We start from the raw sequence: 19,151 nt of genomic DNA, 5'->3' as shown, positions 1-19,151 counted from the left end.
ATTGTTATTCATAGGTATTATGCTGATTTTTACATAGAAAATGTTATTAATATTTAACAAGTCTGTTGCAAATAAATTAAAAACAAATATGTCAATATTGAAAGCTTATTAAATTTGCTATTCTTGATGAGGTTTGTACATTTTCCTCCATGAGTGGATCAAGAAATACTGAGATGGCTAAGCTAGAAATTACAAAAATGTTGGCATACTATTATACCATATGGGTATGAAAATCAATGAATATTTATATTTAGTATTATGCCATAAGTATATATCCAAGCTGATTAATTCATAACATTTTCACTGCTGAGATGTTAATTCTACATTCAGCTGAACTCTCATTCAAACTGTGTACTTTCTCAATGACAGGGCATATTAAAGAACATGATGAATGTTTGTAATGTAATGATATAAATTATTACTATTACTATTATTATTATTTTTGAGATGGAGTCTCGCTCTGTCGCCCAGGCTGGAGTGCAGTGGCCGGATCTAGGCTCACTGCAAGCTCCGCCTCCCGGGTTTACGCCATTCTCCTGCCTCAGCCTCCGGAGGAGCTGGGACTACAGGCGCCCGCCACCTCGCGCAGCTAGTTTTTTGTATTTTTTGGTAGAGACGGGGTTTCACCGGGTTAGCCAGGGTGGTCTCCAACTCCTGACCTCGTGATCCTCCCACCTCGCCCTCCCAAAGTGCTGGGATTACAGGCTTGAGCCACCGCGCCCGGCGATATAAATTATTATAATGTATTGCATTAAAGACACCTGGTGTAGCATTCAACGTTCAGTCTTTGCATTTATTTTCTCAGTGTCATGATTTGCTCCTCTGATTCAAGATCACTTCTCTCCTCATCACTGAGCATATACATATTGGTATTACACTTTTTGCAAAAATCATACATAAATGGTTGTACAATGTTCTTGTCATTCTATAGCAACTTTTTATTTTTTGTTCAGCGATTAGCTCATTTTTCATTTATTTTAAGATTTTAGGCTGTGCGCATTGGCTGACGCCTGTAATCCCAGCACATTGGGAGGCTGAGGTGGGCGGATCACGAGGTCAGGAGATCGAGACCATCCTGGCTAACATAGTGAAACCCCGTCTCTAGTAAAAATACAAAAAATTAGCCGGGCGTGGTGGTGGGCGCCTGTAGTCCCAACCATTCGGGAGGCTGAGGCAGGAGAATGGCGTGAACCCAGGAGGCATGGCTTGCAGTGAGCCCAGACTGCAGCACTGCACTTCAGCCTGGGCCACAGGGCAAGACTCCATCTAAAAAAAAAGAAAAAAAAAATTCATAGTGTGCATTTTTACTTTGCACCACATTTAATTAGACTCTCTTCATGGTGACTAAAAAGCAACGTAAATATAATTACAGGTGTTAACAAGCCTTTGTTAAAGTGTATGTTCTACTTCATGCTATATTAGAAATTAAAAGTGAAGTACTCAAAATACAAGTATGCACAGACATACATTTCAATAGCCATTATAAATGTGGCTCACTAATCTTTAGAGCGATGCCATGTGACCTGTCCTGACTCTAAAAACTCCAGTGTACCCCTTTACAAAAATAAAAGTAACAAAAAAATAACTAAGGTAGTATTTCCCTACCTGGTTCCTCTGCATGGATTTTGAACTTCAGGGATTATCAGATCACGATTTAGAACCAGTTTTCAACCATACATGGGATTCTTAAGTGCCAAGTGATAAATGGTTCCTTGATGATGAGATAGCCCTTAATGTTTCATCTCTTCGTGTTTTGCTTTTTTATCTTGTGTTAGAAAGTTTAAAGCCAGCTATTGTCTTTATAAGGGAAAATATTTTGGTTACATATTCATTTCCTGTCTCATGACACTCTGCTTTCTTTGCACTTAGTGAGGATGTACATTTATCAAATTTTTACCTAAAACAAGCGGATGAATTAATGGTATCATTTCTTATATATGAATTTCTAAGATTTCTTCACTGCTTCAGAAGTAAATTTTAAAGATATTAATGAATCGAGAAGGACCTTCTCATTGTAATGAAAGCAGGTTTTTATTTAAAGTGTATTGAATACAATTTTAAGCACTTTTTTTCTAAAACACATACATGCAATATGGTCATGCATATTTAGCCTTCAAATGGGTGGACATAAATTTTGTGTGTTTTAGAGAGTTTATATCCCTGAAGTGTCTTAATTATTGATCAATTATCTCTCAATGAAAACCACATATGTAGTTGGTATTTCTAAATGTACTAAAGTGTGTCATACTGAAAAAATAAAAAAGTAGAGAAAAATGAGAGATTAAACATGTTTTATTCATATTATTTGATGAAATGAGATATATTTCTATATCAAAGAGATGTCTGCTTTTTCTTGAAGCTAAGTTTTCTATAAGAATTTTTTCATAACAGTAGTTTAACAGCTCACATGGTAGAACAGATAGAATTAGTTTTAGAAACAAAACAATTGTAATATTCATTCCTTGAACACTAAAACTGTTATTTTCAATAACCATTATTCTAACATTGAAATACGCAGGTTAATGATATGTAAAAAGCCTCTGGAAATTTACTTCTAGTTTTTGATACTTTCATATTAGAATTCTTTTTTTTTCTTTTATTGAGACAGTGTCTTGCTCTGTCATACAGGCTGGCATGCCGTGTCATGATCTTGGCTCAGTGCAACCTCTGCCTCCTGGGTTCAAGTGATTCTCATACCTCAGACTCCCATGTAGCTGGGAATACAGGCATGTGCCCCCATACCTGGCTGATTTTTGTATTTTTAGTGGAGACTGGGTTTCGCTATTTTGTCCAGGCTGGTTTGGAACTCCTGGCCTCAAGAGATCCGCCCCCCTCAGCCTTACAAAGTGCTGTAGTTACAGGCATGAGCCACTGCACCTGGCCTGTATTGGTTTGTTAATGGGTGTGCTTGAACCTTCTTGTATAAGTGGATCAGGAAATTTTAAGAGAACTAAGCTAGAGAACCCCATCAATGTAAAAATACTTGTATTTCACAGAGGTACAAAAAGGAATATGTTTATTAACTTTTATTCTATCAGTAGATATGCTGACAAATTTAGAACATTCTCTGTAATGATAAGTAAATTGTACTTTTGAAATCTCATCACAGCTTTGCAATTCCTAAATTACAGGACAAATTGAAAAACATAATAGCTACATGTAGTATATTGACATAAGTGATTCTGATGTGTTTCCTTAACAATATAATATTGCATTCTACCATTATCTTGGGTATTTATTTTTGTTGGGGGGTGGTGGGGGCATGACTTGGTCATCTTATTGAATACAACTTCTTTCCTTATACAGCAGCTTACTCTTACTTCTATTAGGATTTTTGTGCTTTAGTTATTGTCACTTTAAATATATTTTCACTGTTGAAATCTTCACAGCATGTTTGGTGAAATCTATTTTTGAAATTTTCTTAGGTATATTTCTGTCAAGTAGGCATGTTAACAAATACAATCACCCAAAAGAACCCAAAACTTAGTGTAATCCCTTTTCAATTCAAGCATGAGGATTCATCTTCATATTCACACTGTATGAATGTTTGGTAGGCTTTGACAGGCTTGCATATAATCAATTATATACGTCCCTTTTCTTTTAGAGTCTCCTCATAAAGATGGTCTTCTTAAGGTAATACCTTTTATATTTTTATCTTGAGTATTAACTACATATTTTATGAAGTATACATTATATATTAATTATTTTGTTTCCAAACCCTTTAGCCTACTTGTGGAATGAAAGTTTCTATTCCAAATAAAGCCTTAGAAGTGAAGGATATACAAACATTCAAAGCAGGTAAATTTTGTAATTTTAATTTTACTCTGGAAAGAAGAATATTAAAATATTTGAAATGCTGAGAGCCTTTTTATTCCCAATGTTGTTTTGTTTTCAAAATTTGATGGGAAAATTTGATACAAATAATGCCAATGTTAGTATTTATGTTTGAAAAAATGCCATTTACAAGCATAAGATTTAGAGATTTAAAAAAAAAATCCGCTTTACTTCATGTGGTTCTACTTTAATGTCCTGATAGTATAAAGTTTCCAACTTGCAATTTCTGTATGTGCTTGGTTTCAAGGCAGGTGAAATTTGAGACTGTCAAATATTTGCAGTGGTTCAAATACTGACTGGAATTCTGGTAATTACCTAGAGGAAAATTTCACTTGCTGACATGACAGCTATGAGTGTTGTCACTCTGAGAATCTAAAGAAAATCAGTTTTTTTTTTTAATTAGCTGACTGAATGTGTGTGTGAGTGTGACTTATAATATTAAAAAGTAAATCAAGCAATCATTCCTTGATGACTCTTTGCTACACAGTGTTTTAGAAGAGTGACTCCAAAGCATTTGGCCTTGGTGTCTTTTTATGCTACTGTAATTAATTGCCTAGAGGTACAAAACAGCCTGAATTAGTTTTTTGTTGTCATTTCCATGCATGTTTAAAACATTTTACAACAGGCTGTGCACGGTGGCACATGCCTGTAATCCTAGCATTTTGGGAGACCAAGGCAGGCAAGTAACTTAAGGTCAGGAGTCCCAGGCCAGCCTGGTCAACATAGTGAATCCCCATCTCTACTAACAATAACAAAAAATAGCCAGTTGTGGTGGTGGGTGCCTGTAATCTCAGCTACTCTGGAGGCTGAGGCAGGAGAATCGCTTGAACCTAGGAGGCAGAAGTTACAGTGAGCTGAGGTTGTGCCCCTTTAGCCTGAGTGACAGAGTGAGATTCCATCTCAAAAAGCAAACAAAAAAACAAAAATTCTCAACATATGTGTGCGGTTATAGACTATATGTAGAATTTGTTTTCTTGTCTTATTGTACTGTACATATTATATTGGAACTTCCTTTTTTGTTTACTTATCATATATTTTAGTTGTACTTAATACAATTAGCTCCACTTTGATTTAAGGCCTCATAGTTTGTCATTTTAACTCTGAAAGCATTTAATTAGGCTTTCATAGCCACTAAAAGTCAACATTAAATGACAGCTTGTATCAGAGAGCTTTTATTGAAGTGGGAGTATTTACTGCTTCAATTAATGTTAAAAATTAAAGTGAAAATATTTAACATACAGGAATACATTTTAAATATTTATCTTTTTGGAGATAGAGTTTCACTCTTTCGCTCCTGCTGGAGTGCAATGGCGTGATCTCAGCTCACTACCACCTCTGCCTCCCAGACTCAAGTATTTCTCCTGCATCAACATCCCAAGTACAAATACTCATTTGTACCAGTCACTAGAAAAGCAAATGTGATTAGTGTGATTAGCTTAGAATCATTTCTCGTTTTGTAGATGAGATGGGAGTAATGGGATAATAAATATATAAATTAACTTGTGTTTCTGTAGAAAGAAAGAATAAATAATGGTTAAGTGTAGGAAGCCAGCAATGTTTTCTGCAGGGATTCATTGGAATTGTTTGAGCAGCAGCGTCCCAAGATTAGATTAAAGTATTAGGGCATACTGGTCATGGTACAAACCAGAGATTTGCAAACTTCTCCTGTAAAGGGCCAAACAGGAAATATGTTAGGTGATGTGGTCTCTATTACAGCTTTCCAACTCTGCCATTGTAGCATGAAAGCAGTCATAGATAGTGTGTGAGGAAATAGGCATGATTGTACTCCAATAAAACTTTGTCTAAAAACCATTTGGTGAGCTGAATTTGGAATCCCATAACCATGGGTTATGGAATACAACAGTTTGCATTGGGTCCCTTAATTGAGCCTGCGATACCGAGGCTCCACTAACTTTAAGCAGCTTTTTCAATACTTTTATATACTGTTTCTGCTGATAATTGTTGTCCCATGATGAAACCCTAGCCTGAACAATTCTCCCGGAACTTGGAAATCCCGAGTGGGCACCAATGACTTACTGACTCACTTACTGCGCAGTCCTTTTCACCTTCATTTTTGAGTGGTCCGTCGTGATCCTTTTGCAGCATTCATCTTGCGGGTCACCACCTGCGGGTTCCATCCTGTGGAACCTGACCTAGCAAGGGATGAGAGACGTACACTGAAATAGATATTTTGCCTGTCAGTGCGGCTCAGGGGCTTTGCTGCCTGAGTCTGCATTGTTGGCTCGATGAGGTGGCAGAGTTCGCATTATTTAGTACAGAGTAAATGACAAAGATCTCGAATAAACACCACTAGAGTGTAATTAACATTGCTGACCCCCAGTACAGAGCAATCATGCACCCTCGGATGATCAAAGTTTGGTCTTAGGACCACGTGAATAAACAAGCTATTTGGATAAACTCTGCCACATTCCCTAGATGTTTGCTATATTGCTATCAACTCAAAGTAAAGAGGATTAGGCTACTTTCAGCCAAATCATTTACTGAAGCTATGCAACCCCACCGGCCTTCCAAGAAGGTTCGTGTCTATTTTCTATAACCATCTTTATAATTTTTCTAACCACTTTGTCCGATCCCCTACAGGTAGGGTTTCTTTTTCCCTGTGAAAGCCATCAGTTAAGGGGCCATGTCTAACTAGGAAATATAAATATAAAATAAATAAGTTTGTATTTCCAGTGGGAATGGAAAGATAAAGCAAATGCAGAAAAGAGGTACAGTTAATATGATTTACTGATTATTGAGTTTAAAAAGCTAGGGGAGAGAAAAAATCTCAGGTCATTCATAAGTTTCCACGTGGGGAATGCTCATGGGGAAGGAGTCAGAAATTGTCAGGTCAACAGAAAAGTGCAAACAATCATGGGACAGACCAACAATTTTCTTCACATATTGAGTTCAATGAAACATTTATGTGGGATATTTTCAGTAGGTAATTGGATTATTATAGGTATTTCTAGCTGGAGATAGAACTCTGGTTGGAGATGCAGGCTTAGAATAATTTTATTATAATTTTTAGACAAAGCCATAGATCTCAATGAGTATATCCATGATGCAGAAGATGTAGAATAAGAGGAAAGCCATTGACAAAACCCTGGAAATATCAACATTTCACAGAGTCAAAGGACTTCGTAAAGGAGACTGAACAGTGGCTAATGAAAAGTAGGAGAGGAGTGAGAGAAAATGATGTGACAAATTTCTTTTAAATGTGAGAATTTCAAGCAGTGAGATTACTGAAAAGTCAATTGGAGTTAACTTACAAGTTCTGCAGTGATAATCTGTTCAAAAGAATTATTTTAGAGTTGTTAGGTACACTGTTGATGTGGTTAATATTTCTGGTGTCCAAGAAGAAATCTCCCAAGATCCTACCTAATGCTTTGCAACTGAAGCAGTCAACATACCCAGGGTCTGGAAAATTGTCTAGACTGGGGAGTATGCATGCCAGCATTTTTCCAGAATTGTCAAAACCTAAGGGTCTTGTATAAGGAAAAGTGCTGTCTTTTTTATGTGCTTCTTGTGGAGAGTGGAGATCTGTATTCTCTTTCTCTCTCTCTCTCTCTCTCTCACACACACACACACACACACACACACAGACATACACACGTACAGTAATCAGCCTTATCCACGGGGAGTATTTTCTAAGACACCCACTGGATGTCTGAAACTGTGGATAGTATGGAACCCTATACATCCATGTTTTTTTAAATATGTGCATATTTATGATAAAGTTTAATTCATAAATTAGGCACAGTGAGAGATTAACAATAAGTCATAATAAAACAATAACAACATATTGTATTCAAAGTTAGGTGAATGTGGTCTCTCAAAGTGTCTTGTATTGTACTCACCCTTCTTATTCGTGTGATGATTGTGAAATGATATAATGCCTGTGTGATGAGATGAAGTCAGGTGAATGAGGTAGGAGTTGTCATGTGGTGTTAGGCTACTAATTATTTCTGGCTATCTGACTACACATCAGAAGGAGAATCATCTGCTTCACGTGACCCTGGATCATTGAGCCATGATAATGTTGATGGTTGGGATTTTGATGACAGACCATTTTGATGATTAATGGGCAGTTAGCTTATACAAAGGGATGATTCATGACCTGGGTGAGATGGAACAGCATGTCTTAATATTTCATCATACTCCTTAGAATGACACCTTATTTAGAACTTATGATTTATATATTTCTGGAATTCCCCATTTAATATTTTTGGACTATGGTTGACCATGAGTAACTGAAATTACAGAAATCAAAACCATGGATATTATGTTTTGAAATATATGTTTGGTCTTCAACATTGTTTTGTGGCATACAACTCATAAAATGTTTAGAATCTCCAAAGTGATGTCTTTGTATGCTAATAATTGAGTGGTGGCTGGCAATCCCTAGGTAGCTTCAGGATAGGAGCTGGTCACAAAAAAGAACAAGGCATGATTAGGGTGTTGGGACTTTCAGCTCCACCCCTCAACCTCCTAGAGGTGAGATGAGTTGAAGGTTATATCGATTACCAGTGGCCACAGATTTTTTCATTCATGCCTATGTAGTAAAGCTGTTTAAGAACCCAGAAGGACTGGGATCAGAGACCTTCCAGAAAGCTGAATGTATGGAAGTGTTTGGAGGCAGATGTGCCCTGGGAGGGCATGGAAGCTCCATGCTCCTTCCCCTATAACTTGCCGTATGCATCTCTTCATGTGTCTCCTTTATAATACCCTTTATAATAAACTGGTAAGTATGTTTCCTTTAGGATTTGGGGTACTCTAGCATGTTAATCCAACCCAAAGATGAAGTTGTGAGGACCCCAACATGAAACCAGACGGTTAGATGTTTCAGAGATCCAGATTTGCAACTGGTGTGGGAGGGCAGTCTTGTGAGACTGAGCCCTCAGACTATGGGATCTGAGACTCTTTCTAGATAGACAGTGTTGGAATTAAATAGGGGACAACCAGCTGGTTTCTGGTACAGAATTGGTTGCTTATTTATTGGTGGAGAAAATCCTCCAACATTTGGTCACAGATGTCTTCTGTTTTAATGATGGTGGTGTGAGAACAGAGGGAAATCACGTTGTGTGTCTTTCTACACATAGAGCAGATAAAGAGAGACTACTGTATACTCTGTTCTAACTGCTCCAAGTTCATTTGTCGAGAAATTATACTTTCTAAGGTTGATACTGTCTGCTTATACTAATTCTGCTAATAATACAGTTTTCTGTCAGTCTTAAAGGGTTCTGTTTGGATTATGACTCTTTGTACACTGTAGTTCACTTGCAGATATCAAATTGTGATAAATTCTGTTTTTCCTTGCATTTGAGATCTATAAAAGGAGGGGAAATAAACATTCTTAATGCATTAATTTCATCATAGTATACTTAATAATAATTTCACTATAGTCTCGATGTATGGTCCCAAATAAATGCTTTATAATAAATCATCTGAGTCTTTGTAACAAAGCATTGGAGTATTATGCTTTTTAAACCAAGACCTGAATTATGCATGAAAGTGTGCATGATTCTTTTAAACTAAGTTGAAGACTCGTGATGTCTCCCAGGCTGCTTTCAGACTCCTGAGCTCCTCAGATGATCCTCCTGCCTCACCTTCAAAGTAGCTGGGATTATAGACATGTGCCATCATGCCCTCTTATGTTTTTAATATTCTGTATCTTTTATTTATCTTTGTTGATTTAATGTATTTACTTTTTTCTTTAATAGTGGATGTGAGTTCTGTAGAGTCTACATTCAGGTAAGACTTTGCTGTTTTTTAAAATGTATATGTTAACTCAGAAAATACAGAGAAAAGAGACCACTATCTGTCGAGTATTCTACTCTAGGCTAGACAACGTATTATGTGCTTAATATTTATCATCTCACGTAGTCATCACACAGCTTTGGAAAACATCTGTGCTACTGTCACCTACTTTGTATTAATGAGGCAAATGTGGTTCAGAGAGGTTGATTAATTAGCCTATGATTTCATAGCTAAAAAGTAACTGACCCTTAAGTTTGCCATCAGCCTACCTTGCTCCCAAATCCCTTCTCTTCCCTCTCGGCATAGATTGCTGGAGACCTATGTATCACTAGGATCAAGGTATAGGTCCAGATGGGATCAATTCACAAAGTCACATTTTGTTATACGTTAACTCATTTTAGAGATTTCCCTTAGAACACTGGTTAATCCAAGACTTTGTTTTAACATGTTTAACAGTTAGAGTGGTAACCAGTACCTTGATTTATCATCAAAGTTTTTAGAGCAGATCTGACTTAGCTGTGGTGACAAGACATAGGTTTTTGTTTCATAAGCGAGACCAGGTAAATCCTATAGATGAATTATTTTACTCTTATTGGAGAATATCTACATAGAAATATGTTAATCATATTTAGAGGCTATTTCTTATAGATTTCTCGGTTTACTGACTTCCCAGCTTAGTTTTTCTTCAAAGCAGTACCCTGCCTAGTTGCATGCACTCTTCTTTTTTTGCTAGAGTCTTTTTTTCTTCTTCCATGACTTTTCTATGATCTTTTCCTGATTACTTTCTTCTCTGCTTTCCTTGGTGTTCTTTTCTTCTATTATTTTATTGCTTACTACCAGCCCCATTTTTCTATAGGTAAAATTAAAAGTACATGGAATTTTAGGATTTTAAGGACTCTTGGAGACTAATCAAAATACTTTCATATTTCAACCTGTATTTAATATCCTGGAAAAATGGTTGTTCAGATGGAGAGTCTGAAACTCAAAGTGACCTATTTAAATATAGGAGGTAACAAGTAATATTTAAACTCATTTCAAAGCCCATTACTCTTGTTTTTATATCACCATGTAAGTGAGTGTTTGAATAATAGAAAGGAAGAGGAAATGGGTCTAATTAAACAAATTGAAAAGGATAAGAATGGAATTAGCTGGAGAACCCAGTGGAAGTAGGTAACAAGGGAATTAGCAGGGAAAGGCCAAGTCTGAAGAGAAATAATCCCAGGATTGGTAGGAGTAAGGGTTTTACCAAAGAGATCAGAGTGTTGGATCTTATGACAAGTTTGATGAAGATAAATTAGAACAAACACATTAGACATTGGGAGTTATCTAGAAAGGCATATTAAATATGGTACAAAAGAAGTCCTGAATAGGTCACTGCTTTTTTGCTTGTTTAATTGGAAGAATGGACAAGCTTCAAGGTTTCTATGGAAAGATTTAAAAAAAAATGAGCCACTGGGAAAAGTCTCTAAAATCAGATAGAAATGTGCTATTCTGTTCTTTCACCCCAAATCTTACTGGAGAGGCTTAGAGCCCCTTGAGTGCTAGGAGATTGAAGGTTGCTGAATTACATAGATCTGTGGCCCAAGGCAGGTGTCCCCTTCCCTTTGCCTCTTTTTCCAAGCCTCTGATGTTGTAACCATGTACATGTAAAGCAGGGGTAAGATTGGCTATCAAATAAGTCATGGAGCTTCAGTTGGTTTTTTGATAACATGCTTATGCTGGAGGTGAATGACTGACTGAGTCTCCATTTAGTTGTTTTCCAGGAATAGGTAAATTCAGAACTTCTTGGTTGGTCATTGAGTTTATCTTTTCATGTATACACAGAAAGAAAGATCTGGAAGTGGATGCCACTATATATAGTGAAAGTGTCTTTCACTTCCACATCTTTCTTCTGCAGGGCTTCATGGCGGTCTCCAACCTTTAAACATTCAGCTCATCAAAGCACAGATAGTAATCTTTAAATAGAATATTTAAAGGTTGGAGACTGCCATGAAGCTCTGCAGAAGAAAGATGTGGAAGTGAGACACTTTCACTATATATAGTGGCTCCCACTTCCAGATCTTTCTCTCTGTGTATATACGGTACTTAGAGAAATCCAATTATCAGGACTCAGTTTTTCTAGCAGTCTCTCTCCTTGGGAATAAGTACAAAGATTTTTAAGGTTTTGCTAGTTGATGTAGCCCTGAACAGGGAAGGACAAGTATAAAATAAGTAGTTAGATTTTATTATTTTTAAAGTTTCAATTTTTGTTGAGAAAAATACTCCCAATAAGAAATATACATTTGTGATTTGACATTTGTAGGTTCAGCTTTTCAACATTTCAAATATTTCAGGGCACCCTCTGTAGTGTTTTAGGGTGAAGGAAAGCAACAGGGTCTTCTTAAGTGGTTTTTATGCTGAGAAACAAAGAATGTCATTTTCCTGTGACACAGATTAGTCTTTAAATCAGAGGTAGAGAGTGGATAAAGGACAAGGGAACTGTATCTTTCTTCCTCATTTTAGGTTATCAAGTTTGTTCCAATTTAGATATCAAAAGTTATGTCAGTCATTAAATACATTTTCAGTTCATCACTGAGGACAGTTTGTGAGGACGAGTTATTCTCAGGGTATGCCAATTATATTGGCTGTCACTATTTTTTATGAAGCTAAGAGTGAGTGTTCTTTGGATGTTATAGGTTCGGGAGGTAGAGTCAAAAATATGTAACTAAGATATTTTTAAAAAACAGAGGGCATATTTTAATTATACCAAGAAACATGATTTAATATACCGAGGACTGATCTTTCCCCAGATTTTGTTTTTTTCTTCTCATTTTTTTGGAGTGAGCACCAAGATATGAACTAGCAGATTTCCTTTTTAAATATATGAATTTGCTCCTTTATGTTGTATCTTTTTTCTCTAAAGTCCTTTTGGCAAACCGACTACTGAAAATTCACAGCCTACAAAACTTGAGGAAGACTTTAGTCTTGCTACCAAGGTAAAATGGTCTTTTGTGAAGTTGATTTTCTCAGTTGGAATCTAGTTCTGTATAGTATTTACTTTTCATGTTTTGCAGTGCTGTATCATTATTTCATGTTGGCAATATAAAGTTGGTCAGATAAAAATATTTTATAGAAATATGAGTAGTTGATTTAAAGTTTTTTTTTTTTACGTTAGTAAATAACAAATGTTTGGTAAATACTTTGAGGGTGTGAGGGCCATAAAAAGAAAGGGCTGGAGAATATATAGTGACAGGAGCACTATATTAGAAAAAACTTTTCCACAGTAGAGAACATATAAAACCTGGTAAATTTTTATTTGGATAAGTGTACTTACTGTGAGTGTTAAAATTATCCTATTGTAACTTAAAAAAAAACTCATGCTTAAATTTATCTTTAATGGATCAAGTTACTTATTATAGTAATCAAGGAATTTCTCTGATACTGTTCAGTTCCAAAACTGTGCCATATAACATATAGGATTTTTGCACCTACTATTTTGATATCACGTAGTTTTTAGGAGAGAGCTTTGTCTCAGTTTCTCTTCTTGGTTCTTTAAATACACCAAAATAATATTAGAAGTTGTGAAAATTTATTTGGGCATGGTGGTGCATGCCTGTAGTTCCAGCTACCAAGGAGGCTGATGCAGGAGGATTTCTTGAGCCCAAGAGTTTGAAACCCGTGTGGGCAACATAGCGAGACCTTAACTCAAATTTAAAAAATAATAGTAGAGGCCAGGCGCGGTAGCTTATGCCTGTAATCCCAGCACTTAGGGAGGCCAAGGCGGGTGGATCACGAGGTCAGGAGATCGAGGCCATCCTGGCTAACACTGTGAAACCCCGTCTCTACTAAAAAATACAAAACAAAATTAGCTGGGCATGGTGGCGGCCGCCTGTAGTCCCAGCTACTCGGGAGGCTGAAGCAGGAGAATGCCATGAACCCGGGAGGTGGAGCTTGCAGTGAGCCAAGATTGCGCCACTGCACTCCAGCCTGGGCGACAGAGCGAGACTCCATCTCAATAAATAAATAAATAAATAAATAAATAAATATTAGTAGAAATTTAGAAATGTAAATTCTCTTTCTCAGAATCTGTATTACTAAGGGATGCCAGTGTGTTTTCTAAGTTATTTAATTAAAAGTATACTTTAAACTCTTCACCTAAATGAAGAACGCAGGTTTTACCCTAAGTAAACAACCAGTTCTGGAAGCAGAGACTCTTAATAAGCATATGGTAAGATTTTAATTTCAGAATTTTTAAATTGCAGTTTTTAAACATATTGTTCAAAGATCTTTGATCACATTTGAACATTTTAAATTTCAGAAGATTTTATATTTAGTTATTTAAATAATCTTTTTGAAGTTCTTTAGTTATTTAAATAATCTTTTTGAAGCTCTTCCATCACTATGAGATACCGCAAGTTAGAAAACATACTTGCGTGCATCCTTGTGTACCCAGAATACAGTCTTGCCTATAAAAAGCATTTTAAGAGGTTTGCAATGTGAATAATAAGCAGACAATTGATTATTTTATGTAATAGAATGTTACGAGTGAGATAATATGCATAATGTATCTTATAATTAAATCTAATGAATTTCTAAATGTGGCTTAAATTTATATTTTCTTTTAATATTTAGAATGCATAAATTCACATGCATTATCTTAAGGAAATATGTCTTAAATAAGAAGACAGTAAATCAGAGATATGTAGTAACAGGAAAGAAGGTTGCACTGTATTTTCTAGTATCCTCCATGTAGAATTTAGATTAAAAATATTGTAATATGTTTTAGTCTCAACTCATGTTGTTTTTTTGTTTTTGAGACGGAGTCTCACTCTGTCACCCAGGCTGGAGTGCAGTGGCATGATCTTGGTTGACTGTAGCCTCTGCCTTCTTGGCTCAACCAATTCTCCTGCCTCAACCTCCTACATAAGCTGGGACTACAGGTGTGTGCCACCACGCCCAGCTAATTTTGTATTTTTAGTAGAGGCAGGGTTTCACCATGTTGGCCAGGATGGTCTCGATCCCTTGACCTCATGATCTGCCCTCCTCGGCCTCCTAAAGTGCTGGGATTACAGGCGTGAGCCACAAAGCCCAGCCAAAACTCATGTTCTATTAAACATATGTTTTCAAGGAATACATTACTCTGAAATTCTTATTACCAATAATTTCTTCAGGTGAAAAGTTTATGAAATATTCCTTTTTAAATTTTTTCTCTCTCTGTAGTAAGACTGTTCTGGCTTTTAGGTATTGATTGAAGACCATGTTTAACTAATTGAGTGTCTTATTATATAATAATAAAATTAAAATCTTGATTACCCAGATATTAACAAAATAACTAATTATAGTGTAAATACTGATCAGCATTATGGGAATATATTATTAACAAAAGTCTGTATTTTATGTATTTTGTCACATGTCTTAGGGTAGTTGTTTCTCCTTTTCTTTCACGACTGAAGCTCATACTTGATTGACTGATCATGTCTCTTGTTTGTTTCTCCCTCCTCCGTCACCTTTTTAAAAATGATTTACCCCAGACTTTTTTCTCACAGAACACGTTTTTTCAGTATCTGCTTTTGAGGGCATCTCTGTCTCAATTGTTATTTATTTACAAGTTTCTATTTAGTTGCTACATATGATTTTCATTAATCAATCATTGCCCCCCCATGACTTATTCTGTTTTTCTCTGTTTCTTGGAAGCAGCAGAATTTATACAGTTATTTATACTTAGCTTTTTGCCACACAGAATAGAAACAACCTATACCATTTTAAGGCAAACCCAGTTAAACAAGGTACTATTAAAAACTAAAGTCTCACATTTTTCCATGCAAGAGGTAACTAATACAACTGTAAATTGTGAAGAGATATTTCAAAATATAACATGTAATTTTTAAATTTTAATTTTTTCTGTAATACTATAAACTATGTAAGGGTAAATTTTTGTCCTAGGTTATTTTGGTTAAAAAATTATCTAATGGATGCCACCATATTTATATAATAATAAATTAGATGAAGGGGATGATAGGAAATAAGTCATTGAAGAAGGGTAAGATAATCCTAGAGACTACATGAGAGAGTCAAGATGAGACAGATTTTTATAAATACACAGCAAAAATATTGGTTTCAATGAGAGCAGGAACTCTAATAAAAGATATGATATAAATTATTTAAAATAAAAATTAAGAAAACATAGCCAGCTAATAAATTATAGCTCAGGTGTTTTTGAGTGACTTATAGCTGATTTTAATAAAAAACTGGAAGAAAACATAAGGACAAGTACAGGTAAGAGCAATTTGTTGTACTCTTTAAAATACCTAGTAGAGAATAATTTGAATGATTCTAACATAAAGGAAAGATACATACTTAAGGCGATTAATATCTCAATTATTCTGATTTGATTATGTGAATGTATTAAGTGATAATATGTACCCCTAAAACGTGTACATTTATAGTGTGTCAACAAAAAATTTATAAACAAGGCATGAAAATTTAATTCTCACTTCTTTTAGTAACTTTATGTTTTATATTTAATGTAGCCATACTTATATTAATATAGAATGCAAAGTAAAATCTGTTTTAGGCCTTGTCAGCTTTATTATGAATTACTAATTTTGATTCTTTGGTTTCTGATTTCAGATTTCTAACTTAATATTTGACATATCCTTAAGTTATTTAACTAATTTATCTCACTCTTTGATATAACCTTGGCAGCTGTTTAGAATATTTTTGATAATAGAGTATAAATAAATAAGCATTTTATTTAAACTTGTTATTAAAATTAAATTTTCTGATCATATGAACAAGATTTTTCTTCTGTGTCTCTTAAAAGAGAAAAATCTCTTTTAAGCTTCAGTACACTGAAATAAATAAATGGAGAAATTAGTAATCTCTAGAAATATTCTGAGATTTTTGCTCATAATATCTGTATGTGATGGTACTATATACACACATCAAATGAATGTAATCAACATTGGTGAATTTTTTAAAGTACCTATTATTATAGAATATGCAAGGGAATATGTATATTATAGAATATGCAAGGGAAGATTGATAACAGAGTAAACAAACTTATCATTGGAAGAATACTTTTTCCTTTTATTTTATTTTATTTTTTTATTTTTTATTATTATTATACTTTAAGTTCTAGGGTACATGTGCATAACGTGCAGGTTAGTTACATATGTATACATGTGCCATGTTGGTGTGCTGCACCCATCAACTCATCAGCACACATCAACTCGTCATTTACATCAGGTATAACTCCCAATGCAATCCCTCCCCCTCCCCCCTCCCCGTGATAGGCCCTGGTGTGTGATGTTCCCCTTCCCGAGTCCAACTGATCTCATTGTTCAGTTCCCACCTATGAGTGAGAACATGCGGTGTTTGGTTTTCTGTTCTTGCGATAGTTTGCTGAGAATGATGGTTTTCAGCTGCATCCATGTCCCTACAAAGGACACAAACTCATCCTGTTTTATGGCTGCATAGTATTCCATGGTGTGTATGTGCCACATTTTCTTAATCCAGCCTGTCACTGATGGACATTTGGGTTGATTCCAAGTCTTTGCTGTTGTGAATAGTGCCACAATAAACATACGTGTGCATGTGTCTTTATAGCAGCATGATTTATAATCCTTTGGGTATATACCCAGTAACGGGATGGCTGGGTCATATGGTACTTCTAGTTCTAGGTCCTTGAGGAATCGCCATACTGTTTTCCATAATGGTTGAACTAGTTTACAATCCCAAAAATAGTGTAAAAGTGTTCCTATTTCTCCACATCCTCTCCAGCACCTGCTGTTTCCTGACTTTTTAATGATTGCGATTCTAACTGGTGTGAGATGGTATCTCATTGTGGTTTTGATTTGCATTTCTCTGATGGCCAGTGATGATGAGCATTTTTTCATGTGTCTGTTGGCTGTATGAGTGTCTTCTTTTGAGAAACGTCTGTTCATATCCTTTGCCCACTTTTTGATGGGGTTGTTTGTTTTTTTCTTGTAAATTTGTTTGAGTTCTTTGTAGGTTCTGGATATTAGTCCTTTGTCAGGTGAGTAGATTGCAAAAATTTTCTCCCCTTCTGTAGGATGCCTGTTCACTCTGATGGTAGTTTCTTTTGCTGTGCAGAAGCTCTTTAGTTTAATGAGATCCTATTTGTCAATTTTGGCTTTTGCTGCCATTGCTTTTGGTGTTTTAGACATGAAGTATTTGCCCATGGCTATGTCCTGAATGGTATTACCTAGGTTTTCTTCTAGGGTTTTTATGGTATTAGGTCTAACATTTAAGTCTCTAATCCATCTTGAATTAATTTTCGTATAAGGAGTAAGGAAAGGATCCAGTTTCAGCTTTCTACTTATGGCTAGCCAATTTTCCCAGCACCATTTATTAAATAGGGAATCCTTTCCCCATTTCTTGTTTCTCTCAGGTTTGTCAAAGATCAGATGGCTGTAGATGTGTAGTATTATTTCTGAGGACTCTGTTCTGTTCCATCGGTCTATATCTCTGTTTTGGTACCAGTACCATACTGTTTTGGTTACTGTAGCCTTGTAGTATAGTTTGAAGTCAGGTAGCGTGATGCCTCCAGCTTTGTTCTTTTGACTTCGGATTGTCTTGGCAATACGGGCTCTTTTTTGGTTCCATATGAAGTTTAAAGTGGTTTTTTCCAATTCTGTGAAGAAACTCATTGGTAACTTGATGGGGATGGCATTGAATCTATAAAAAACCTTGGGCAGTATGGCCATTTTCACGATATTGATTCTTCCTATCCATGAGCATGATATGTTCTTCCATTTGTTTGTGTCCTCTTTTATTTCACTGAGCAGTGTTTTGTAGTTCTCCTTGAAGAGGTCCTTTACATCCCTTGTAAGTGGGATTCCTAGGTATTTTATTCTCTTTGAAGCAATTGTGAATGGAAGTTCATTCATGATTTGGCTGTCTGTTACTGGTATATAGAATGCTTGTGATTTTTGCACATTAATTTTGTATCCTGAGACTTTGCTGAAGTTGCTTATCAGTTTAAGTAGATTTTGGGCTGAGACAATGGGGTTTTCTAAATATACAATCATGTCATCTTCAAACAGGGACAATTTGACTTCTTCTTTTCCTAACTGAATACCCTTGATTTCTTTCTCTTGCCTGATTGCCCTAGGCAGAACTTCCAACACTATGTTGAATAGAAGTGGTGAGAGAAGGCATCCCTGTCTTGTGCCAGTTTTCAAAGGGAATTTTTCCAGTTTTTGCCCATTCAGTATGATATTGGCTGTGGGTTCGTCATAAATAGCTCTTATTATTTTGAGATACGTTCCATCAATTCCGAACTTATTGAGCGTTTTTAGCATGCAGGGCTGTTGAATTTTGTCAAAGGCCTTTTCTGCATCAATTGAGACAATCATGTGGTTTTTGTCTTTGGTTCTGTTTATATGTTGGATTACGTTTATTGATTTGTGTATGTTTTTTTTTTTTTTTTTTTTTTTTTTTTTTTTTTTTGAGACGGAGTCTCGCGCTGTGTCACCCAGGCTGGAGTGCAGTGGCGCGATCTCGGCTCACTGCAAGCTCCGCCTCCCAGGTTCACGCCATTCTCCTGCCTCAGC

At 35.9% G+C, this 19,151-nt stretch overlaps 1 protein-coding gene across 1 annotated transcript in view; it reads left to right on the top strand.

The window, feature by feature from the left end:
* The window catches only part of LOC135964391 (ankyrin repeat domain-containing protein 30A-like), a 139,822-nt gene that overhangs the window by 70,554 nt on the left and 50,117 nt on the right, over window positions 1–19,151 (top strand). The window contains exons 32-35 of the mRNA XM_065520014.2: window positions 3,605–3,633; window positions 3,726–3,798; window positions 9,558–9,588; window positions 12,497–12,569. Coding sequence (XP_065376086.1) covers window positions 3,605–3,633; window positions 3,726–3,798; window positions 9,558–9,588; window positions 12,497–12,569 — 206 coding nt within the window. The remainder of the gene's footprint in view (window positions 1–3,604; window positions 3,634–3,725; window positions 3,799–9,557; window positions 9,589–12,496; window positions 12,570–19,151) is intronic.

The sequence above is a fragment of the Macaca fascicularis genome, chromosome 9 (assembly GCF_037993035.2).
Source record: "Macaca fascicularis isolate 582-1 chromosome 9, T2T-MFA8v1.1".
NCBI lineage: Eukaryota > Metazoa > Chordata > Mammalia > Primates > Cercopithecidae > Macaca > Macaca fascicularis.
This window is presented reverse-complemented; position numbering and strand designations above follow the sequence as displayed.